This window comes from Periophthalmus magnuspinnatus, chromosome 13, assembly GCF_009829125.3.
Source record: "Periophthalmus magnuspinnatus isolate fPerMag1 chromosome 13, fPerMag1.2.pri, whole genome shotgun sequence".
In the NCBI taxonomy this organism is placed as follows: Eukaryota; Metazoa; Chordata; class Actinopteri; order Gobiiformes; family Gobiidae; genus Periophthalmus; species Periophthalmus magnuspinnatus.
In genome coordinates this window covers 2,573,834-2,599,962 of record NC_047138.1, presented here as the reverse complement: position 1 = coordinate 2,599,962, position 26,129 = coordinate 2,573,834, and the positions used below count along the sequence as shown (strand labels likewise).

The window sequence follows — 26,129 nt, the reverse complement described above, 5'->3', positions numbered from 1 at the left end:
AATAACAGTAGAAACAATAAAATATTACTATCAATAATATAAAGTACTCGTCATATAGAAATTACAGTTCCTATCAGGCAGATCTGTTAAACAGCCTGATAGCTGAAGGGACAAACGACCTCGAAAAGCGCACTGTCCTGCAGCTCAGTGAGAGGAACCTGCTACTCCGTGTGTTTCTCTGTGCAGACATAGGTCATGCAAGGGATGTCTGGAATTGTCCGGATGCCCTGCATTAAAGCTACCACGCCACCTCCTCGTGTCAATAAAGAGTTCTTTTACTGATGGCTGGATGAATCTTTAATTGATACAAGTGCAAACTTGATTGTAGATGACAACAATGCCGTCAAACCACCGAACCACCGTCGAACTAAATCATTTACATAAATTACAATTAGAAATATAATAATTCAAAACATAAAAATAACACATGAAACTACAAACACATACCTCGCTGGCTGACCCAAATTTAGGAGGTAGAATGAGCTTTACTTTCATTAACTTTGTGTAACTTTAATATATCTTGCAAACACGCCACACTTTTCAGTTAAAAACCCAGGCGTGCGTCCCTTTCAGCGGTCGAGCGGAACCAAACAAAAAACAACAGTTCCTACCTCACTACCAAAATAAAACACTAAATACCATATAACATATTATTGACATTAACATTATTTAAATAAAATATAAATCAAAATTATGGCAGTAAAAAAAGCCGTCATCCTCTTCTCAACCACATCTCCCACAGAGTCCACCCTCCTCCCGATCACAGATGCACACTTCTTTATCAGTCTGTCCAAACGATTGCAATCCCTTGTGGTTATACTGACACCCCAACAGACAATACCAAAGAAGACAGCACTTGCCACAACAGACTGATAGAAGAGGAACAACATGTCAGCACACACATCAAAAGATGTAAGCTTTCTTAGGAAAAACAGCCTACTATGTCCTTTCCTATACAGAGCCCGAGCCTGCTCTGACCAGTCCAGTTTGTGGTCAAGGTGCACACCCAAGTACTTATAGGTGTCAACCACCTCGATCCTTTCTTCGTCAATGATCACTGGTTGGTGGGCGGGTTTCCTACCAAAGTCAATGATCATCTCCTTGGTCTTTGAGGTGTTCAACGTAAGACCATTTTCTTGACTCTTGAAATGCTGTTCACTGGTGAAAATGTAGCTGAGTCTGTAAACTGGCTGCCCTCTGAGCCGTAGCCTGTTGCTGTGTTGAATACTTGCTAGCATAGATGCTTCATAGCAAAGTGACGGCTGATACTGTATTCTTTGAAAACCGCGACAGTTTCTTGGCACATTAGACATACAGCCTTTGGTCGGACTTCAGTGAAAACATATTTTGTTGTCCACTCCGTATTAAACACTCGGCGCTCACTGTCCACTTTTATTTTCTTTGATAAACAAATTTTAGCATAAGGGCTGATAAGAACAAGGTTTACCTTTCCCTGTAGTGCCAATGTTTGCCCAAAAGATGGCGCACTTCAGCTCCATATTTTGGGGACACATTGGTATTACAGGGGAAGGGTAAACTGAACAAGGTTCACCCTTACCTACTTTAATATAATTTGGTCACGTTCGGCGGGCCGGATTAATTAGCCCAACGGGCCGTAGTTTGCCCATGTCTGCTCTGATTACTCACATCAAATTTTGCGTTTTACATGCAATTTAAATCATCTTAAAGGTCTGTAAATCAGATAATAATCAGATTTTGGTGTGCATGTAAACAAAGCCAATGTGAAAGTAACTCTTACATCTTTTCAGGTCTAAACCAGTGGGAGGACATAGAAAAACTGAATTTGGCATCCACAGCATTGGACTGTAACCCGTGTGTACCCGAGTAAATCAAACTGGACTCAGTACATTTTAAATCAGGTCAAAAGCAAAACAAGAGCTAACCCAATATGTACCTAACCTTTTTTGACCCTAGTGATTTATTACTAATTTCTTGTTGACAGTTTCATTATGTCTCTTACAGAAAACTACCCACCCACTCTACAAATGTTTAGTCAGTGAGGAGTAACTGTCCTGGGGGTGTGTCCTCTTTTCACAGACTATTTAACAGCTGATGAGACTGTAGTCCGTCCTGATCAGTCATGGGTCGTCCTGGGATCCAGATGCAGACATGGGGGCTGTTTGTGACCGTCGTGTGCCTATATCTGAGTCAGGCCATGGCAGGACCGTAAGTAACAAATATCATTATATTACTGGGGGAGTTTAAATCTACTTATTACTTGTGTTATTGTGATACTAAAATTCTTCTAGATTCTAAGAAAAAGGCTTGATAATTAATACTAATGTAGACAATACACTTTCACAGTGTGTGCGTCTCTTTGTCTGCAGACACTACATGGTGGCTATTCCTGCCATCCTGGAGTCTGGAGCTCAGGTGAAGTTTTGTGCTAGTCTCATGAAGCCCAACGAGTCCCTCACGATGACAGTGACGCTCAGGTCCCCAGATCTCAACACCACCCTCTTCCAGAAAGAATCTGATGAAGATTTCCACAACTGCCACCACTTTCTGGTATAGACATCTGTAACAAACACTTCATAAATCAAACATTTAGAAGTAGTGGTTAATCTATAAATACAGGCTACGCTATTCATTGGTTTCTGCTTCAGTGACATTCAAAATATGTAATACTTTGTTTTATAAGAAAAGACAAAGTTCAAATCTGTCAACTGGACAAATCGTTGTAAGAGTGAAGACGTTTCACTGCTCATCCAAGACACTTCTTCAGTTCTGGTCTCAGAACTGAAGAAGTGGCTTGGAGGTTTTACACAGATAATACTTTGGACTAGCCCAGCCTATAAGCAGACTGAGCAGCTGCGTAGAGCCCCGTGGCCACCAGAGGGCCCCCAAGAGCCCATACATTTATATTGAAAATAATGATTGAAACTTTTTTTCTGAAAACTAAACTGCGCTCCGGTGTTTATACTTGTCTAAATATCCTTCTTAAACGATTAGATGTGTTTTATTTCTAGTAGCTAAATATGTGCTGCTACATTTGTTTTTGAGTCGGGCAGTGGTGTGGACAGCGACGTGTTTACACCTGTGTGAAGGACCCCTCCCCTCCAGGTGCACTCTGGGAGCGCTGAGGCAGAGGGACATTTGAACAAACTAAAAGACTTATGTTAATGAAGTTAAGTGAAGGGACAAAGCATGAAGAGCTCAGAGGAGGATCGTTTTCGGGACAGGACTTTTCAGAGACTCAAAATATGTCCCCACTTTACCCCCCTGGACCTGCAGATAAAACAGAGAGGCTGGACTTGTATAATTGTGCAGACAGGACGCACCTCAGAGGGACAGAGGACGCACCTCAGAGGGACAGAGGACGCACCTCAGAGGGACAGAGGACGCACCTCAGAGGGACAGAGGACACACGTCAGAGGGACAGAGGACGCACCTCAGAGGGACAGAGGACACACCTCAGAGGGACAGAGGACAGCAGAGTTTATTACACGGGCTGTTTTTGGTTGTGTGTGATCCTTTTGTCTCTAAACCTCAGATGATGTGAGTGTAGTTAAATCGTCTCTGCTCCTGTGTGAACGACCTGTGAACGACTCCTGAGTGCGCTGTGAATGCTCATACAGGGATGCACCGATACCACTTTTTGCAAAGCGAGTACTTCTGAGTATGATACTGAGTAAAGATACCGATACCAGACATTATTTTTACTGGTGTTTGATTATAGTAGTAAATCTAGTTTATTTCATAGGATTTTTATAGTGTAGCCACTTTTTCATCTTAGAATACTTCTCGACTGAAATCACTTTAGTTTGGTATAATTAAAACATAATTTATTTATATAAGCACCTGGCTTTAATATTTATTACTTCTTTTTTGCAAACTGCGCTCCTCCGAGCTAACTGCTAACAGGCTAACTGCTAACGAGCTAACTGCTAACGGGTAACTGTTAGAATAACGGTGACTGTTGTTCTTTTACCAGGTCACACTTTCACACATGGACTTGCTGCTGTGCGTCTTTTAAAGCTCTAAACCTGCTCTATTCAGTGGCTAAATGTGTTTGTCAATTATAACGTTAATGCTAACGTTAGCAACGTTAGCATGCTACTACCGTAAACACAAGCACTGCGCTGATCTCTGTGATCTATAAAAACCTTTAGAGTCCTAAATATTTGTATATTTCACGTGAGAGACACATGTGTCACAGCTGAGCTTAATGTGCAGAAGAATGTGCAGCTTTAAGTCCAGAGCTGCTCTGTGAGAGATGAGCTGAGAGTCAAAGAGGCAGCACAGATACAGTGGTATCGGCTCTTGGTATCGAAAGCCCATTGACGAGTACGAGTACTGGCACCCGATATTGATATCTGTGCATCCTACTCATTAATATGGGCATTTAGATGAAATCACAGCATCTGAAGCCTGACAATAAACACAAAAATCATGTGCTCCTAAAATCCTCTTTTATTTAATGTTCAGTCCAAATGATCTGATGATTATAAATCTGATGTTATGCCCAGGCTGTTTCTCTTATGCAACTCTTAACTTGGATCACTACTTTGTACTTCTTGAGTGATATGATGTAAGTAAGTGTACCTTTGTTTGGCTACTCTGAGTAATTATGAGAAATGTAACTCCCTTTAGTCAAACTGCAGCACATTAAAATGCACCAGAATTTTTTAATTTCTCTGGCAGACCCCCCCATCCTGACATGTTTTTACACTGTTATACTTGTGGCTGTTACTGTTGTGAGGATCTAGAATTTTCAGTCTTTTAACAACTGGATGTGATGATTTCTTCATGTTGTGAAATATGAATATGTGGCACTGAAGTGGAGAGGGTCCCCAAGGGCAAATTTAGTTTAGAGCCCCCTAAAAGCGAGGACTGGCCCTGACGGTGAGTGAGTTCCATCACTCTGAAACTAATGTATACAATATTGGGTTATTTTAAGGTTGAAGTAAATAATAAATCAGTTGATATGTTCTTTTTTTCCTAGTTTTAGCTGTTGTGATTGCTATGTTCAGACATTATCAATACTCCAATAATCAGCTATCCAAACTTTTCTCATTTCTCATCATTTCGGTCTATATACTACTATAATAAATACGGAGCTTATTTTTACATTTGAATAGAAATGTACTCAATATTTTGTATATACCCTTAATCACACAGAAATGTGTGTGACCGGTGTGTCTCTGTGCCCTTTAGGCTCCTCTGGTGACTCATGAGCAGGTGCAGGACTTCCAGGTGGAGGTTCGAGGGAAAACGTTTTACTCACGAGAGGTTCGCAGAGTCCTGATCAAAATCAGTCGACCAGTGAGCTTCATCCAGACAGACAAACCCCTGTACCTCCCAGGACAAACTGGTAATTTATCTTATTTTAAAGTGTAAGACACATACTGTGGGTATATTCAAGTGACACTGTAACTTTCTGGAGGTGGCACATTTCCTTTGATTCCATGGAAAAAGAATGTTTAAAACATACTTTGGAACTACTGTTGAAAGTTTTAACTAAAGTAATAACATTTCCGTGGAATCTTGCAGGAGGAGACCGTTCTCCAGGCCAAATAACACTCACTTTTGTGCAACTTACATTTTTTTTGTGTATTTTTGTATAAAAGTTAGTTTCCAAGCTTTAACTCTGCTACGTATCTCTGAAGGACATTGTCATAGTTTTCAAGGAACTTGAACTGAAGATTAAAATAATATTTTTTGTGTGGCACCTTATGAAGTGCAAAATACGACAATAAAGACCCCAGACTGCTGAGCGACTGAAGTTGTACATTCAGCAGGAATAGGAAAGGATTTGTCCTGCAAAGCTTCAACAATTAGTGTCCTCAGTTCCCAAATGCTTATTGATTGTTGTTAAAAGAAAAGATGATGTAACACAGGGGTAAACATCAAATTGAAAATGAGTGAATAGCGTCCCAACTTCATTGGAATTGGGGTCGTAATTGTTTCATTGTTTATGTTTTGGTCATTGCAAACCAAATATGAACCTAATGCAGCCATTATATAAGTCTATTTCTTTCTGCAGTGCACTTCAGGCTGGTGACGCTGGACACAAAGCTCAGACCTACCTGTCGAAATGTGAGTGGCTTTATTGATTTGAATGAGGCAAACTGACCTCAGTTAGTTGTATCACTATGAGTTCAGTTTGTTCAGTTAATACAGACTTAAAAGTTCAGAGAAACTCAGGGTCACAGCTCCCACGCTTCTTTCTTACGTAATATTTTTTGCTTAAATGCAGATTTAGAATTTTATCTGTGAAAAACCATTGTGATCTTTGCTCTCAGACATTGTCAATAATCTGATAACCAATAATCAATCACTTAAATTTGAAATAACCTGGTGCATGGAGTCTTAGATAAATATAACTTTACCAAAATGTATAAACGATGTGTGTAATCCCTCAATCTCCCAAATGGGACCTTCAGTTTTTGTATTCAAAATAAGCACTGCAAATTTTGATTATTTTTTTCTTCTTTGCTTTCTTTTGCAGTATGACATCATCGAACTAGAGGTAAGACTTGGGAGGGGACACGTTTAGATTTTCAGGTGTTTGATTTTCACCAAACAAGGACTAAGCCCGAAGCTAAACCTGGTCTAGACCAGGACTAAACAAGGATTATAACAGGACCAAACAAAGTGCTCTTTGCTCTGCTGAAAATGATGAAAGTGGCGTCATTACTGTAAAACAAATGCTTTGTCTTTGTTTATCAGGATCCAAACTCCAACCGCATTGGGCAGTGGGTGAACTACACTGCTGACAGTAAAATATTGCAGCTGTCTTACTCCCTGAATCCTGAGGCCAAAGAGGGCACCTACCAGATCACTGTCTCTTCTGGGGAGGACAAAATCGTCCACCCCTTCAAAGTGGAGCAGTATGGTAAGTGTTTGTCACTTCATAATGCATTATTCTGCACTTCCTTCCCATTGCAATTTAGACTCCAGATTATACACAAATGTACAACATTGTTATGTAGCCATTAAAACTATTTCAAATGCTGCTGAGTGAAATACCATTATAAAGAGCAGCAGAAAATCAGAAAGTCAGTGTACCTGCTTCTATGATTAAGTTCTTTTAGATCAGTGTTACGGTTTTCAATGAACAGGTAAAAAGATCTACATATAGTGGAAATGAAAGTTAATTTGAGCTTCAAGTATAAAAAAATGAGTGTAGTTGGGCTGGTAGGCCAGGCAGGTGAGCAGGATCTGAACACAGGAAAAACACTTTGAAAAAAAGCAACTGAAGAACCGGTAACTAATGTTGTAGATGAAAGAAACTGGCGAGGAGTGGCTGCTCTTCTTATAGTGAGGTGGAGTGTAGATGTGCGCTCAGAGTAGCCACGCCCAGACAGGAGGAGACAGAGGATGAAGGGAGACAGATGGAAAACAGGACTGAACCAGAGCAGACTGTGACAAAATTAACCACAAGCAATTTGACTCATTTATAATTGATTAACATATAAATACAACTTTATTTTAACCCCCAGTTTTGCCAAAGTTTGATGTCAAACTCACGTCCATGGAGACAGTGAGCATTGCCCAAGAGGAAATCACGGTAGAAGCTTGTGCCAAGTAAGTCCAGTAAACCCTTCTTATTAAAAACTAAATAATAAAAACATCCCCCTCTCTTTAGATACACCTATGGGCAGCCTGTCCCTGGTATATTGAAAATGGATGCATGTAGACCAATCAACAGATACCTCTATGGCTATCATGATAATCCAGATGCCCTCCCAGAGGTCACTGCCCCCTGCCACACGGAGAACAAACCGGTACATTGTCAATTTAATATACAACAGGAGCAAAAACTAGCTGCATAATAGAAGATAGATGGTTTTAAACCAGTATGCGACAATCCAACATGTACAATATAATCAGTTTTTGTTGTTTTTTTGGTTGTTTCTAGGCTGACAAGAATGGGTGTGCTACCTTTACTTTCCCTATGTCCACTTTCACAAAACTGGACCAAAAGGCTGTGCAGGACAAAATAGAGGTTGTGGTGAAAATGGAAGAGGAGGGAACAGGTATAATGTTCTGTCCTCGTCACAAACAGACCTGGAGTTGTGTTTTGTTTCATTCACACATGTTTAACACACAAACCCTGCATATTTAGGCTGAGTTCTTCTTTCAAACACAAAACACTCCTCTGTTCCACCTTGTGATGTCATGTGGTAATACAGGAAGTGCTCCAATGTGTTTTTAAACTCCACACACCTTCACTAGAATCATTTGGATGATTTCAGACCTGGAATTTCCAGTGTCTACTGAACAAAAGGTAAATGAAGCTGTTAACTTGATAAGTATGGGCTTGATGACATCACAAGGTGGAACAGAGCATTTTGAGCTTTGGAGATGTCACACTGTTGTAATAAAGTGTTACTCAAACATGTGTGAATAAAACAACACACAGCTCCAGGTGTGTTTTTGAGGAGGTGACAACATTCTAAAATGGCTTAAATCTCACATTTTGTGTAATATGAGACGTTTAGTATGTTTTCCTAAAAGCTTTTGTTTCTTCACAGGCACCACTTACACGCAACACAAAGAAATTTCTATTTCATACGTCATTGGAAAGTTGTCCTTTTTTGACACACCAAAGGTTTATGAGAAAGATACCACTATACAAGGAAAAGTAAGTCCATCACTTGTTACCTTGGTTACTAGTAAATTAACTCACATAATACTATCCGGTGTGTTTTAGGTTAAGGCCGTGAGATTTGATGACCAGCCCATGGCAAACACAGACTTGTACCTGTTTGAGGGCGAGCGCTGGTCGTCACGACACCTACAAAACCTCACAACCGACGGCAATGGAGTGGCCACTTTCTCCCTCGACACCTCGATATACAGGGGAGACATCCACCTCCACGTAAGACACTGAAGATGTAGATCAGAGGGCTCCAGGATCATTTTAAAAGCTCTTTCTTAGACAATAAGGGAATTTTTAATACTAAGTAATAGTATTTGTTTATTATAGCATGTGGTCTTACACTGATAAAACTCAAGATGAAACTGTTCAAGAAAGGTGACATTTTATCCAGTTATGTATCGATACTTGTTTAAATGAGTATCCAGTTATAATACTAGTTTTATTATTGATTACCGTATTTTTCGGACTATATGTCGCTCCGGAGTAGAAGTCGAATTAGCCAAAAAATGCATAATAAAGAAGAAAAAAACATACATAAGTCGCACTGGACTATAAGTCGCATGTTTGGGGGAAATTTATTTAATAAAAATCAGGACCAAGAACAAACATTTCATCTTAAAACGGCAATTCATAATACAAGCAATACAATAGAGGACAGGCGTACGGTCTGCTAACGTAACACATTTATGGTAAACTGAATACGTGTCTGGTATGTTAACGTAACATCCCGTATGAACAGTCATTTAGATAACTATAGCATAAAGAACATGCTAACAGGTTTACCAAACTCTCCATCTCACTCCAAATCACTAAATCCATTGAACTCGTCATCCTCCGTGTCACTTCTGAACAACTCTGCTAACTCCGGAGGTAGACGAAGCGCCACTTCCTCTTCTGCGTGGCTGACGTCAGACTCTGCATCAATTTCAATTATTCCGGCAGAATATGATTTTCTTTTTGGGGGCATTTTTGTTCAGTCCTTCTCAGTTGTCGTTATGTTGAAATTTTAAATTTTCAGTGGTACAGGGGTAGCAGGTGCTGGTACACACGCCTACAGTGCCCTCTTGCGGTTGTCAGTGTGAAAATAACAAACGTGAAATTATGTTCGTTATATTATAACGAATATAATTATTATGTGTAAAAATTTCACATATAAGTCGATCTGGAGTATAAGTCGCCCCCCTGGCCAAACTATGAAAAAAAGTGCGACTTATAGTCCGAAAAATACGGTAGTATCTGATTTTTGATACCTTTGACAACCCAATTCTTGCATAATATGTTAACACTTTTTGAATGAATTCTGCCTCTGTCCTAAACCCCAGATCACTACCACTCCCGTGTTGGGGTACCGCGGATACAGGGTCCCGTTCTATGAGGCCGGGGACATTTCGCTGTCCATGGCCCTGGAGTCGACTCCAGACACCAAAAGTGTGAGCTCCCTCGAGGTGAAGAGAAACTCTGAGACCCTCTCCTGTGACACTGAGGAGGAAATAACCATCAACTACAGCGTGGTGAAAGAGGACAAGGGGCCGATGGACGTCATATACCTGGTGAGACGCTCAGGCTCTGTATGACAGTATAGGACCAATATGTGCAGGTGGTAATAGCTGTGTCAATAACATTTCAGATAGTTACTTCATTGAGAAATTTGTTTTTATAGCTGTACATTTAAAAGGAACACAATATTATAGAAAAGATCAAAAATCTGTAACACAGAACAACATAGAGTGATATGTCTTGACAAACAGGTGACATTTTAAGTGTTTAGGTTAATGCCAAAAGACGTGGTTCAAATCTGTCAACTGGACAAATCGTTGTAGGAGTGAAGACGTTTCACCTCATCCAAGCTGCTTCTCTAGTTCTAGTCAGATCACTGGTGGCCACTGCCTTATATTTATCTGAAGGGAGGGGCTAACTACAATGAACCTGTAAACATCTGTTGTCTCCTGTTTAAGTTAATACACAATTAACAGAAGACTATGATATTTTAAATAGGTTATACAGACAGTTTAAAAAGACTCAATCCACCTCCTATGACTGAACTTATTATAAATGGTACATATAAACATGGTTTGAATGGTTTATTTTACTACAACACTAAATGACTTCAGTATCACCACTGTATGAAATATATTATGTATTTCTGATATAATTTCAGGTCCTTGCCAGAGATGGTATTGTGATGCAGGGACGTAAGCGAATTGTTGTGTCTAAAGACGCAGGTAAATGATGAGATCTTTTTACTACCAAAATGAAAAATGTGAAAAAACTGCATCTGTTGATGCAGATGTCCCTTTTAATCTTTCAGTGACTGAGGACAGCTTTTCGTTCAAGTTACAAATCACTGCAGAATTAGCTCCTGAGTTTACCGTTGTGGCCTACGCCGTCCTGCCTAGCTCCTTCGTCATCGCCCACAGCGCCGGGTTTCAAACCGAGAAATGTTTTAGCCACAAGGTCAGTGCAAGATAACATACCGAAAATATACTGGAAGTATAAAGAAACACAATGTACAGTTTTGTCTTGTTACTGATAGATAAGGCATATGATTGACTGAGGCTGAGTATGTGGATGTCTTAACTGGCTACATGTTTTTTAAATGTTGTTGATTTCATTGCTGAATCTTGTCTATGAACAAAATGTTATTTTATAACCAGTATTTAAATGTGTAAGCTTTTTAGTTGTGTAGTTCATAATGAATCGACAGATATTTGTGTGAGGAGGTAGTATCACAGTGAATTCACACAATGCATATAGATTTTTTTTATGTTCACGTCATAGGATTTTTTTTCTTTTTTTTACCTCAGACCTTGAAAAACATGCAATCTGTGGCCAGCTCTCCACAGATCTGACCTGTAACTTGGCTTGGTCGGGCCATTTGATTATCTCCATGAAGACAGATATGTTACATGCCAGACAGTCTACTCTCCACCATAAAAGTGACATACTGCACCTTTAGACTGTGTGGATATGATTCTTGCACATACTGAAACATGCAGTAATAGTTTGGTTTGTTGTTTAGGTGGAGGTTGAGTTTACGCCGTCCCAGGGCGTCCCAGGAGAAGATGCCTCCCTGCGCGTGACGGGACACTCCAGCTCCCTGTGTGGAATCAGCGCCATCGACCAGAGCGTCCTCATCCAAGAACCGGGAAAATATCTAAAACCGGAAATGGTTAGTTAGAATCACACAGCATCAAAATACACTCATAGGCTGTTTATTAGTGTTAGAGTGAGGGATCAAAAGTAGCAATATATCATATACTAATGCCTTATGCCTTGTGTGTTATTTTTACATTTTTATAAAACATGCAACATGGCAATTTTGGTCACAGTCATCAAAGTGGAAAATAAATATCATCCCATCCTTAGTGACAAAAATCTGATCTAATTATTGTCCCAAAAATGCATCAATATCTATTATTTTTGACAATATGACTAAACCTTGTAACTGCATTCAATTAAAAACTCTATAACCCAACAGCAAATGCTCTTTTATAATTGTCCATTGTGGTTTGTTTTTGTTTTGTTTTTTTTAGATTTACAACTTGCTGCCTGGAAACAGATATGTCCCCTATCAGGCACGAGACCCCACAGAATGTCTCCAGGTCAGACCCAAACGATCCATCTGGCCCTACCCAGGAAACAAAGACGATCCCTTCACTGTCTTCCAGGTAAAAATATTTATAAATCTTTTCTGCTAAATATATGTTGAATATTTAGCATAGAACTATAATTTTCCATAGAGCCCAAGTCACAGTTGGAAGATGACAGTTTGTTTTTATATTGTCATATTGCACTAATCTTGCACATCAAGATAGATCCTCGTTTGTGAGTTCACAAAGAATCCATCTTTGCATTCACCCGTTGTAAGGTTAATCAGTAAGGCGAACCAATCACAGAGGAGCATTGAGGTTTGTGCAGAAACCAAAGGCAAAGTGCCCAAGTAAACCAAAACAAACACGATGACACTGACATTCATACTTCAGCCTATTTTAGCATCAATACATTGTGCTAAGTGCTTTGTGACTGTGTGGACAGGGAAGATGTCTGTGCCTTTCTCTCAACTGGATGTAACAAAAATTAGATTTTTTTGGCTTGTTCCGTTGTTGTGACGCTCAGATTCAAATAAATATCATGATGTTCAACATCCAGTCACTTTCAGTGAGAGCCATCCCAGACTGATAATGTGGAGCACTCAGTTCAGAGTGCTGCACGTATCAGTCTAGTGTGAGCCAGGTTAATATCGCACGCCCCAGTGGATATTGCCACGTATTACACATTTTACATGTTTGGATGTTTTTCAATAAAATTAGAACATTGGACTGAAGATGGCTACAAACCTGATGATCCGAGTGCCTGACTGCCTCAGCTATTTGGGACGAGAATACCATTTTGGATCCCACTATAGTAATCTCTATTTTTTATTATTACACATTCATTTTGCTACTATACATTTTGAATTTGCATTACCTGATTTTTAAAGCTATGGAATATGACTTCCAAGTTGTTAGAATGGAAAACCGAGTCGTGGGGATGGCTGGTCCCATGGGGGGAGGTGCTCCTCCTCCTCCTCTTCCAGCGATAGAGACTGTCCGAACCTTCTTTCCTGAGACCTGGATCTGGAACCTGGTGGAAATCGGGTTAGTACTGCAAAAATAAAATCTTTTCAAATTCTAATTGTTGGGCTTTAATGTTAAAGGTACACTATGTCACTTTTCTGTTGGGTCTAACACCTGCTTGCCCCCATGGAGATGTTATTCTGTTTCTGAGGCCAGTTCTCCACAGAACTTGGCCTTGGAGTCAGCTGCTTTTCCTGGAAATAATATAATATATTTCTCTTCAATGTATGGTCATTTTTTTACATCTGTATTTTTGTTTTTTCAGGCCTTCTGGAAAGGTGGACATGGCCGTGAAGATCCCGGACACCATCACGACCTGGGTGACAGAGGCCTTCTGTCTGTCCCCTCAGGGCTTCGGTCTGGCCCCACGAAAAGAGTTCACCGTGTTCCAGCCATTCTTCCTGCAGCTCAGCCTGCCTTACTCCATCATCAGAGGAGAGAGCTTCCAACTCAAGGCCACTGTCTTCAACTACCTCACCAGCTGCATGATGGTGACTGTACAATAATCGAATCTTATAATAGTTCATTAGTCGGTTTGGGCGATATAGTGATTCAGGTATTGGCATTGTTGATATCGGAGGATTTCCCAAAGTTTGGTTTGATAATAAAAATTTGGTATAATTTTTTTTAGTTCTATTTTTTTTTTTACTTTCTATTTTACTTTTTTTAGTATTTTTTACTTCTCTGCCTGAGTCTGCATGTGCCCGTGTGTGATTACCAGTTTGTCCTCGGTGCAGATTTATCTTTTTGAACAGACTCAGGAGTAAAGAGAGAAATAGAAAAGCAGTTAGGCTAAAAATATGGCTGCTTACACAATCATGCAACACATTATGTTGTATCTCAGATATAACTTAACATAAATTTACTTTTAAAATCTAAAAGTCCTTTTGCTTTTGTCAGGTTGCTGTAACCCCAGCCCAGTCTGAGGACTACACCCTGACCCCAGTCTCTGGAGTCGACTACACGTTCTGTCTCTGTGGCAACGAGCGCAAGACTGTCAGCTGGACTATGGACGCCACTGCTCTGGGTGAGGCTTTTGCACGGCCAGGGTTTTGTTTGTTTTTTTAGTCTAGCACTGTGAAATGCTGAAAGTACTTTTATGCATTTATTACAGATTTTTACGAGATAGCAAGAATTGAAAATACTATATTATAATATGTACGGCTGTAGTCGTTTAGTCGATTAATCGGTCAATGGTGCCTTAATCAATAAAAACTTGTGTTTGTTGACTGAACATGTTTTTTAGAGTTTAAGGATTATGGGACAACACCAGAAAGGAGAAGTTATTGTGTGTTAGCAAAGATTTGGTATTTTTGGGTATTTATGTGTAAAACGTCACTCATGATTCACAAGTTTAATCTGTCTCTATATAAATACATTGTTTTCTTGTACTTTTTCTGTATCAATAGTAGTTAGTATCAATGGTTTCTTAGAAAATAGTGTCGTTATAAAAACATTCTCTTTTGATGTTTAAATTAATGAAAGTAAATGAACAGTGTCTTAATCAGACTGAATCAGTTTGCATGAAAGATGATTGATGGAAATTGTGTGCGTCCTCCAGGCTCTATGAACGTGACAGTTAGAGCCGAGGCTGTGGCTTCTCAAGCGTCATGTGACAATGAGATCGTCCTTGTCCCTGAGAGAGGACGCATCGATGTGGTCACCCGGCCCCTCATTGTGAAGGTACACACACAACGACTGTTCTTCAGTTAATACATCAGTAATATATCATTTTATATTACGACATTATAACACATATATCTTTGTCCAGGTGAGTTTTCTTGTAATTTTGTAAGTTTCAAGTCACAAATGATATCGAAATGTTTTTTTCTTTTGTCAGGCTGAAGGAATTGAGATGATGAAGAGCCACAACCTGCTAATCTGCCCTAAAGGTACGACCAAATATGAGCTAAGTGCTGTGTATTATTATTATTATAATAACAAAATCTAATGAATTGTTTTTTTTGTAACGGTAAAATACACAGAACAGACACTGATTGAACAGATTCAAGTTCAACTCCCTGAAAATGTGATTGTTGGGTCTGCTCGGGCTGCAGTGTCAGTGCTGGGTAAGAGTTTACAAAAAAGATTAATAATAAAAAAATCTTTAAAATGTGTTTAATTAAGGTTTATTGGCAAGTAGTTAAAGCAAAATTGACTTTTCAGAGCTTTTAACTGTGTTATAGTTGTTTCCCCTTCACCATTTACTCACCTGAAGTTGTATTTGGAGTGACTCCTGCATGTTTGAGCATCTTGCATCTGCATCTTTAATCACTTATTTTTTGCTGTTTTCACTGCCACCGGCCACGCCCACCACTGTCCAGTTTTATTTTCTTAGTGATGCTCGTAGAATTCTGCAGCTTTACATAGTCATTTTGGTACAAATGAAAAAAGATCTGCAACCATCACAGATGCCGACAGCTGCATGGCTCTTTGTTGTAATGACGTTTATGGCGATGTCAACTAACGCAGATGTCAGCGGAATGTTTTTTCCTTTTTTATTAAATCGTTTTAGATGAATATTGTAATTTAAAATGCCCAATTTCTGATGATACATGGGTGTAACTATAAACCAGACACAAGCACAATTAGCGAAAAGCATTCCTAAATATTTAGTCATTGAGAAACAATGACTATAACAACATTTATAACAACATTTATAACATTTATATGACAAAAATGTGATCACTTTTTATATGGTTTGAGTGTAATATCTTGAAATGGCATACACCCATATAAAGCTGTAATAATGAGTGTGTTTGTGCAGGTGACATTTTGGGCAGAGCCATGAAGAACCTGGACGGTCTCCTACAGATGCCTTATGGCTGCGGGGAGCAAAATATGGCGCTCCTGGCCCCAAACATTTACATCATGGAGTATCTAAAAATCACAAACCAGCTCACATCAGAGCTCCAGGAGAAGGCCACACACTATCTGACCAGTGGTGAGTGAAACCAAATTTAAGGGTGTATTAACACTTGTTTAGTCCTGGTTTGAGCCCAGTTTAGTCCTGATGTACTTGGTTTGATCCTGCTCTAGTCCTGGTGTAGTCCTAGTCTGTTCTTGGTTTAGTTCCAGGATTAATCCCTGTTTTGATGCAGTGTTATTACACCCAAAATTGTATTGTTTTCAGGTTAGAGGAATCACAAAAAACACATTTATTTTTAAAAGTGTGGTGCCCAACTCTAGTTTGATGTTGAATCTTTCAGAACTACCTGTGCTGAGGTGACCACCTGTCATGAGGCCCTAGTCCATGTCCCACGCATTTAGAGAATACCCCACTGTTGTAATGCTACATGAATTGTATAAAATGTCATATTGCATACATGATAGTTAAATAATAACAAAAATAAATAATCAAGGCCAGCTACGTCGCCTGGACCGGCGTTGGGACGTCTCTGCTGACACGTCTCTGCAACATCGCGTGGCGGTCGGGGACAGTACCACTGGACTGGCAGACTGGGGTGGTGGTCCCTCTGTATAAGAAGGGGGACCGGAGGGTGTGTTCCAATTACAGGAGAATCACACTCCTCAGCCTTCCCGGTAAGGTCTATTCCAGGGTACTGGAGAGGAGAATCCGACCGATAGTTGAACCTCGGATTCAGGAGGAGCAGTGTGGTTTTCGTCCTGGTCGTGGAACACTGGACCATCTCTATACTCTCCATCGGGTCCTCGAGGGCTCATGGGAGTTTGCCCAACCAGTCCACATGTGTTTTGTGGATCTGAAGAAGGCATTCGACCGTGTCCCTCGTGGTGTCCTTTGGGGGGTGCTCTGGGAATATGGGATCCAGGGCCCTTTGCTAAGGGCTGTCCGGTCCCTGTATGACCGGAGCAGGAGCTGTGTTCACATTGCCGGCAGTAAGTCAGACCTGTTCCCGGTGCATGTTGGACTCCGCCAGGGCTGCCCTTTGTCACCGGTTCTGTTCATTATATTTATGCACAGAATTTCTAGGCGCAGCCAGGGGCCGGAGGGGGTCTTGTTCGGGAACCACAGGATCTCATCTCTGCTGTTTGCGGATGATGTTGTCCTGATGGCTTCATCGAGCCAGGACCTGCAGCAGGCACTGAGGCGGTTTGCAGCCGAGTGTGAAGCGGCTGGGATGAGAATCAGCTCTTCCAAATCCGAGGCCATGGTTCTCGACTGGAAAAAGGTGGTTTGCCCTCTCCGGGTGGGTGGTGAGTCTCTGCCTCAAGTGGAGGAGTTCAAGTATCTCAGGGTCTTGTTCACGGGTGAGGGAAGGATGGAGCGGGAGATTGACAGGCGGATCGGTGCAGCGTCTGCAGTGATGCGGTCGCTGTATCGGTCCGTTGTGGTAAAGAAGGAGCTGAGCCGGAAGCTAAAGCTCTTGATTTACCGGTCAATCTACGTTCCTGCCCTCACCTATGGTCATGAGCTCTGGGTAATGACCGAAAGGACAAGATCGATCGACCGATACAAGCGGCTGAAATGGGTTTCCTTAGGGATAGGGTGAGGAGCTGAGTCACATGGGAGGAGCTCGGAGTAGAGCCGCTGCTCCTACACGTCGAGAAGAGCCAGCTGAGGTGGCTCGGGCATCTGCTCAGGATGCCACCGGGACGTCTCCTTAGGGAGGTGCTCTGGGCATGTCCCACCGGGAGGAGGCCCTGGGGAAGTCCCAGGACACGCTGGAGGGACTATGTCTCTCGGCTGGCCTGGGAACGCCTTGGGGTCCCACCGGAGGAGCTGGAGGACGTGTCCGGGGTGAGGGAAGTCTGGGAGTCCCTGCTTAGACTGCTGCCCCCGCGACCCGGCCCTGGCTAAGCAGAAGAAAATGGATAATAAATAAATAGCTGCTTTTCTCATAAAGAAATCAAGACTTTTTGGTTGTAATTGCAATAGCACCCATTGATGTTCCCATCTCTCTGTGAACTGTATTGGTAAACACTTAAATAATACGGTCTCCCTCCATTTTACAACAACATGATCCTCTTGCGGGTGCGGAGAGATCCGGGCAGCAGTCGAAGGCGGGGACCTCGACGACCGGATCTCCGGACATGGAGACTAGCTCTGGGGACATGGAATGTCACCTCGCTGGGGGGGAAGGAGCCTGAGCTTGTGCGGGAGGTTGAGCGTTACCGGCTAGATATAGTCGGCCTCACCTCCACGCACAGCTTGGGCTCTGGAACCCAACTTCTTGAGAGGGGTTGGACTCTCCATTTCTCTGGCGTTGCCCGCGGGGAGCGGCGGCGAGCTGGTGTGGGCTTGCTCATTGCCCCACAGCTCAGCCGCTGCGTGTTGGGGTTCACTCCGGTGAACGAGAGGGTCGCGTCCCTGCGCCTTCGGGTCGGGGACAGGTCTCTCACTGTTGTGTCGGCCTACGGGCCAAACAGCAGTGCAGAGTACCCGGCCTTCTTGGAGTCCCTGGGAGGGGTACTAGACAGTGCACCAACCGGGGACTCCGTTGTTCTCCTGGGGGACTTCAACGCCCATGTGGGTAACGACAGTGACACTTGGAGGGGCGTGATTGGGAGGAACGGCCTCCCCGATCTGAACCCGAGCGGTGTTTTGTTATTGGACTTCTGTGCTAGTCACAGCTTGTCCATAACAAACACCATGTTCGAGCACAAGGGTGTCCATCGGTGCACATGGCACCAGGACACTCTAGGTCGGAGGTCGATGATCGACTTTGTTGTCGTGTCATCTGACCTTCGACCACGTGTCTTGGACACTCGGGTGAAGAGAGGGGCTGAGCTGTCAACTGATCACCACCTGGTGGTGAGTTGGATCCGCTGGCGGAGGAGGAAGCCGGACAGACCTGGCAGGCCCAAGCGCATTGTGAGGGTCTGCTGGGAACGTCTGGCGGAGCCCTCTGTCAGGGGGGTCTTCAACTCCCACCTCCGGGAGAGCTTCTCCCTGATCCCGGGGGAGGTTGGAGACATGGACTCCGAGTGGGCCATGTTCTCCACCTCTATTGCCGATGCGGCTGCTCGTAGCTGTGGTCGTAAGGTCTGTGGTGCTTGTCGCGGCGGCAATCCCCGAACCCGGTGGTGGACACCGGAAGTAAGGGATGCCGTCAAGCTGAAGAAGGAGTCCTATCGAGCCTTGTTGGCTCGTGGGACTCCTGAGGCAGCTGATGAGTACAGGCGGGCCAAGCGTGCCGCGGCTCGGGCAGTCACAGAGGCAAAAACTCGGGGTTGGGAGGAGTTCGGGGAGGCCATGGAGGAGGACTATCGGACGGCCTCAAAGAGATTCTGGCAAACCGTCCGACGCCTCAGGAGGGGAAAGCAGTGCTTCACCAACACTGTTTACAGTGCGGGTGGAGAGCTGCTGACTTCGACTGGGGATGTTGTCGGGCGGTGGAAGGAATACTTTGAGGATCTCCTCAATCCCACTGTCACGTCTTCCGAGGAGGAAGCAGAAACTGGGGACCCAGAGGCGGACTCGTCCATCACCCTGGCTGAAGTCACTGAGGTGGTTGGCAAGCTCCTCGGTGGCAAGGCTCCGGGGGTGGATGAGATCCGTCCTGAGTACCTCAAGTCTCTGGATGTTGTGGGACTGTCTTGGCTGACACGTCTCTGCAACATCGCGTGGCGGTCGGGGACAGTACCTGTGGAATGGCAGACCGGGGTGGTGGTCCCTCTGTATAAGAAGGGGGACCGGAGGGTGTGTTCCAATTACAGGGGAATCACACTCCTCAGCCTTCCCGGTAAGGTCTATTCCAGGGTACTGGAGAGGAGAATCCGACCGATAGTCGAACCTCGGATTCAGGAGGAGCAGTGTGGTTTTCGTCCTGGTCGTGGAACACTGGACCAGCTCTATACTCTTCATCGGGTCCTCGAGGGTTCATGGGAGTTTGCCCAACCAGTCCACATGTGTTTTGTGGATTTGGAGAAGGCATTCGACCGTGTCCCTCGTGGTGTCCTTTGGGGGGTGCTCTGGGAATATGGGGTCCGGGGCTCTTTGCTAAGGGCTGTCCGGTCCCTGTATGACCGGAGCAGGAGCTGTGTTCGCATTGCCGGCAGTAAGTCAGACCTGTTCCCGGTGCATGTTGGACTCCGCCAGGGCTGCCCTTTGTCACCGGTTCTGTTCATTATATTTATGGACAGAATTTCTAGGCGCAGCCAGGGGCCGGAGGGGGTCTGGTTTGGGAACCACAGGATTTCATCTCTGCTGTTTGCAGATGATGTTGTCCTGATGGCTTCTTCGAGCCAGGACCTGCAGCAGGCACTGGGGCGGTTTGCAGCCGAGTGTGAAGCGGCTGGGATGAGAATCAGCTCCTCCAAATCCGAGGCCATGGTTCTCGACCGGAAAAAGGTGGTTTGCTCTCTCCGGGTGGGTGGTGAGTCTCTGCCCCAAGTGGAGGAGTTCAAGTATCTTGTCTTGTTCACGAGTGAGGGAAGGATGGAGCGGGAGATTGACAGGCGGATCGGTGCAGCGTCTGCAGTGATGCGGTCGCTGTATCGGTCCGTTGTGGTAAAGAAGGAGCTGAGCCGGAAGGCGAAGCTCTCGATTTACCGGTCAATCTACGTTCCTACCCTCACCTATGGTCATGAGCTTTGGGTAATGACCGAAAGGACAAGATCGCGGATACAAGCGGCTGAAATGGGCTTCCTCCGCAGAGTGGCCGGGCGCACCCTTAGGGATAGGGTGAGGAGCTCGGTCACACGGGAGGAGCTCGGAGTAGAGCCGCTGCTCCTACACGTTGAGAGGAACCAGCTGAGGTGGCTCGGGCATCTGCTCAGGATGCCTCCTGGACGCCTCCCTAGGGAGGTGTTCTGGGCATGTCCCACCGGGAGGAGGCCCCGGGGAAGACCCAGGACACGCTGGAGGGACTATGTCTCTCGGCTGGCCTGGGAACGCCTTGGGGTCCCACCGGAGGAGCTGGAGGACGTGTCCGGGGTGAGGGAAGTCTGGGAGTCCCTGCTTAGACTGCTGCCCCCGCGACCCGGCCCCGGATAAGCGGAAGAAAATGGATGGATGGATGGATGATCCTCTTGTTTTTTTTGTTTTTACAGTTTGAGATACTCACCATAGAAATTGGCTCTCATAGATCCCTCTGTTCCTGAGATGGACTCACACAATGTTGTTGCTTTTTATGTCCCAGGTTACCAGAGGCAGCTGAACTACAAACACAGTAATGGCGCCTACAGCACTTTTGGAGCTCCAGAATCAGAAAACACATGGTGGGTTCCTTTAAGAATCTCATACTGTCTGAAGATTCTCTGAAGTTTTTCAGACACACCCGCAGTGTAAGGGATGGTAACACCTCTCCTTCTAGGTTCAGATGTCCTGTTTTTTAGCTCTCTTAGATCTATTGAAGGCCCATTTTGGATATCCACAAGCAGAGAGGGCTTTCTCCACATGTTGCTCCTCCTTTACTTTTCCCTCTCCATCCTCAGACCCAGAACAATGAGAACAATAGCAGGGTCTTTAAGGGCTAAATAGGGTAGTTTCAGCTGAAACTGGAGACAATAGCTGTTTACAGTTTCAGTGTAGTTAGCCCCTCCCCTCAGTTAGATTTAAAAGGCAGTGGCCACGAGCACTCTGACCAGAACTGAAGACGCAGCTTGGATGAGCAACAAAATGTCTTCACTCCTACAAGATTTGTCCAGTTGACAGATTTAACTTTGTTGTTTGCTATGCATCAGACCTGGACGACTGAGGATCTACACAGATATAAGTTGTAGAGTGGTTAGTATTTCTGCGTCTGGCTAAAGACATGTCAATACTGTATGAATGCAGTGGAGATTATGACTACATTACAGATTGTGCATATTTATTTATTCCTCAGGCTGACTGCTTTTGTCCTGAGATCCTTTGTGAAAGCCAAACATTTCATCTACATCGACCCAGCAAATATCCAGGATGCAAAGACGTGGCTGGAGTCGAGACAGATGCCAAACGGCTGCTTTGCACTAGCTGGAAATTTGTTTAACAACAGAATGAAGGTAAAAAATAAACTTAACATTTGCCTATAGACCACTTTAAAGAGCATAAAGAATTGTATTTTAAGACATTGACTGATTCACGTTTAAGGGAGGAGTTTCTGATGAAGTCACTCTGACTGCCTACATCACTGCTGCGTTCTTGGAGATGGGCGTGCCTGTAGATGTGAGTAAAAAAAATATGTTTGCTACAATAACAAATAAGCAAAAATATATCAATTATTAGTATCAGGGTATTCATTAAAATGTTACTGAGCCAGAATCATTTTTCATCAATCATCATTGTCTATGTTTATGATTTAAGTCTTTCTTCATGCTTGACTAAGGCCAGTTAATTATGTAGTTTTTATGAACCGTTACCCAACCCTGTTATTGTGTTTTGTTTTCTATAGGATCCAGTAGTGGGCCAGGCCCTGACCTGCCTGAAGTCGTCCATGAGTGATCTGAGTAACACTTACACCACTGCCTTGATGGCCTACGTCTTCACTTTGGCTAAAGACGCCACAACCAGGGACCAACTGCTGCAGCACCTCGACTCAGTGGGACACAGAGATGGTAAGGGGTTTTAAAACTTGAAACTCATGCTTCAGTACAGACATGGACTGCTTTAAAGGATAAACCTGGATAAAGAGATATAATGTTGATGTCATTTTGATGTGTGTTTTTCACAGGTGGATTCCTCCAGTGGTCGCAGAAGTCTGATGAAACCTCCGCCTCTCTTTCTGTGGAGATGAGCTCTTACGTGCTTTTGGCTAAACTCAGTTGGGCCCCCAACAAACAAGACCTGGGCTATGCCTCCCCAATTGTCCGCTGGTTGACCAAACAGCAGAACTACTATGGAGGCTACAGCTCCACTCAGGTGCCAAAATCTGATAAATAACATGTGTGAAATACATCATCTCCTGCCCCTAAAAACCTGGATGAAAGCCACTCACTCTACACTGGATTTATAAATGATATGTAATATAATTGTTTCAAATATATGTTTCAAATATAATTATTTCAATTATGGCCCAGTAACTGTGATTAGGATTCATGCTTTTGCCCTCCTTTGTGTATTCATAATCCATAAATACCTTATCCAGTCTCGTTTTAAGTGTAATTTAGGCCTCATGTCGTCCGGGGTTAGAGCTGGTGGTTCTTGGAAAGCCAAATATTATATTAGGTGATGTGAAAAGTTTGAGAACCATTACTCTATAAAAAAAGTATAAAAATGCATCCTGTATGTCATGAGACCACCCTGGTTTATTCCTCCTCTGAAATGATCCTCTCCCAGGACACAGTGGTCACTCTGCAGGCTCTGGCTCTTTACTCCGCTCTGGTCTACAGCCCTGAGGGTCAGAGCACAGTCACAGTTCAGTCTCCCAGTGGTCAGCTGACGTTTGAGGTGAACCAAAACAACAAGCTGCTGTATCAGGAGAAGATACTCAAAGACATGACCGGAACATACACTGTGGAAGTCAAGGGCAACACGTGCGCCGCCATACAGGTCAGCGAACGCACCACAGCTACATTTACAGTGTGTCATAAAATATTGTTAGGGATTATTTAAAGGACACGTATTGTGCAAAATGTACTTTTTTGAGCGTGAAATGGGAAATACTTATCTCAAGGTGACCAAAAGCATGTTTTAGGTTTAATTAAAACCACACAAATGCTCTTCGTGCATGTTCTTCAGTTTTTGTTTTGATCATATATTCAGGTTTCTGTCAAGTACAACGTCCCACCCCCCGACGAGAAGTCGACCTTCAAAGTAGAGGTGATTCCAGAGGCCGACTGTGACAGCAACATTCTCAGACCCAGAGTAAACCTTAAGATCCAGTCCTCGTAAGATCTAAACTGCAGCTGATCTATATTTTAATATCGTATTTCATTTGTGTCCAGTAGTGACTGAATTTACTGTCATTGACAGTTACAATGGGGAACAGAATTCCACTAACATGGTCATCCTCGACATTAAAGTGCTCTCTGGATTCACTGTAGACTCTGAATCTCTAAAAGCAGTAAGTTATTGTACAAAATAAATGTGAAAGAATATAAGAAAGTATTCTTTAACTGCCTGGGATTCATTTCACACTTGTCCTGGTTTGGTCCTGGTTTGGTCCTGGTTTGGTCCTGGTTTGGTCCTGGTTTGGTCCTGGTTTGGTCCTGGTTTGGTCCTGGTTTGGTCCTGGTTTGGTCCTGGTTTGGTCCTGTTCTTGTCCTTGTGTAGTTCTGCTTTAATCCAGATTTAGGTCTTGGTTTAGTCACAGTTTAATGGATATGGATTAAGATTTTGTAGAAAAGAGAAAGCTTTTGTAGTTGATCATTTTACCCTTGGTTGTGGTTTACGGTAGTTTTAGTCCTATTTTAGACTTGTTTTAGCACAAGCGCTACATCATAAATGAGGCTCTGAATCAGGACAAGAACAGGATCAAACCAAGTCCTCATCAGGACTGGGCTCAAAACAGGACCAAACAGGACCAAAACAGGACCAAAACAGGACCAAAACAGGACCAAAAGTGTGCACACTCACTTAGTCTAGACCTGTTTATATTCCTCTTACAGCTTCATCCTGGTTTTGTTTCTTGATTTAAATCTTAGCCTGTCATATAGTCACATTTTTCCATTAAAAAGTCTCTGTCCTTTTTAACATCTGTTGTTGTGTTTTTAGCTGAAAAAGTCACTATTGGTAGAGCGAGTTGAGCAGGACAAAGATCACATTATGGTCTATCTGACTGAGGTGAGTAAAAGCGTCTGACTGACCTAATAATAAAAAAAAAGTTTGAATGTAAATATTTGTCTGTTTTTCCCTCAAAAGCTTTTGAAGAACATACCCATCAATCACGAGTTACTGCTGATACAAGAACTCCCAGTGCACAACTTGAAGCCCGCTGTGGTTAGACTCTATGACTACTACCAGACAAGTACGTCAAATGGATTTATTTATTGATGTAAATTGGCTTAAAATGATGTAGCCGATAGAGTTTGCAGTGAAGCTAAAATACTGTTTTACTCAAATTTCAGGTGACAAAGATGAGACTGAGTACATTTTCCCCTGTGTTTGAGGTAAGAGTCTTTACATGTGACGACTAAAATCTGAAAGCAGAATGTTGTTTGTTGTAGCAAAAATATTTATCTAATATCTTGACAAATGTAAGGACGTTTTCTGATGATTATTCTCTTCTAGTTTGAAGAATGAAGATTTATCATCCTTTGAGTGTTTGAACTCTAAATTAAAAAGTACCTTTGTGATAAACATTTAATGTCCTGGTGTTACTATAGAAACAATATTACACTTGATGAAATATTTTTTTGTGAACAATAAACTGGTCCTCTGAGGCCACAGGCTGTCTGGTGATTGTTGTTTACTGTGGTTAATACATTGATCATAATTTAATACTTACTCTATTTTGCTCTAATATAAGTTCATAGGACTATTATCACTTTAACTGTTCAAGTTGTGTGTTAAAAATTATTTCACCTTCATGTAAATAAAACACACAAGTCCTATAGTGGGGGATGGTGGAAGTTTCTTGGGATTTGATTCAATGCAAACAGGAAATTGATTAACTAAAACTGTAAGAATAAAATGGTTAAACTTACTCAGTGTTTGAAATAGCTACATTTTAAATTTGAACTGGAGAAACCACCAAGGGCAGTGTATCAATTATTACACTAGATGGCGCTATTTTCCTCTTTTCTTTTGATTGTTTTTATTCACTGCAGTGATTGACAAACTTGAATTTAAGCTAAGTTAAAAAATAATTATTATAGCTAATTTATAAACTATATCTATGTATATATTAAATATATAAAATAAAATGTCCGTTGTGATTTTAGTACATGATACATATGTACTACACACATGACTGACATATAACATGCAAACAAATGAGTTATTATAAATACATATGTTTTATTAATTAATGTATTAAATAAATTCATAAAGAATTCAGTTATTAAATTTCAGTTAAATAAACACAGAGAAAAACTCAAAT

General features: G+C 42.6%; 1 protein-coding gene across 1 annotated transcript; it reads left to right on the top strand.

Annotated features, from left to right (window-relative positions):
* Positions 1-2,034: 2,034 nt before the first annotated feature.
* Positions 2,035-25,476, top strand: LOC117380187 (alpha-2-macroglobulin-like protein 1). The gene is made up of 36 exons (XM_055226209.1): positions 2,035-2,187; positions 2,349-2,529; positions 5,179-5,335; positions 6,008-6,060; positions 6,473-6,493; positions 6,694-6,859; positions 7,467-7,551; positions 7,613-7,751; positions 7,886-8,003; positions 8,502-8,611; positions 8,681-8,848; positions 9,952-10,179; positions 10,788-10,851; positions 10,938-11,083; positions 11,649-11,798; positions 12,163-12,297; positions 12,940-13,033; positions 13,110-13,266; positions 13,511-13,736; positions 14,146-14,272; positions 14,807-14,928; positions 15,086-15,137; positions 15,231-15,314; positions 16,013-16,189; positions 21,309-21,387; positions 21,996-22,152; positions 22,241-22,315; positions 22,542-22,704; positions 22,821-23,008; positions 23,426-23,638; positions 23,852-23,976; positions 24,062-24,152; positions 24,803-24,871; positions 24,950-25,055; positions 25,156-25,197; positions 25,319-25,476. The coding sequence occupies exons 1-35, from the start codon at positions 2,102-2,104 to the stop codon at positions 25,194-25,196; spliced, it is 4,353 nt and encodes a 1,450-aa protein (XP_055082184.1). The 5' UTR covers positions 2,035-2,101; the 3' UTR covers position 25,197; positions 25,319-25,476.
* Positions 25,477-26,129: the final 653 nt, after the last annotated feature.

Bases quoted from the DNA above. Each gene is read 5' to 3' on its own strand.
- LOC117380187 (XM_055226209.1), top strand. From the start codon at position 2,102: ATGGGTCGTCCTGGGATCCAGATGCAGACATGGGGGCTGTTTGTGACC. The intron at 6,494-6,693 runs GTAAGACTTGGG...TTTGTTTATCAG, and splicing joins ATGACATCATCGAACTAGAG to GATCCAAACTCCAACCGCAT. The intron at 10,180-10,787 runs GTGAGACGCTCA...ATATAATTTCAG, and splicing joins CGATGGACGTCATATACCTG to GTCCTTGCCAGAGATGGTAT.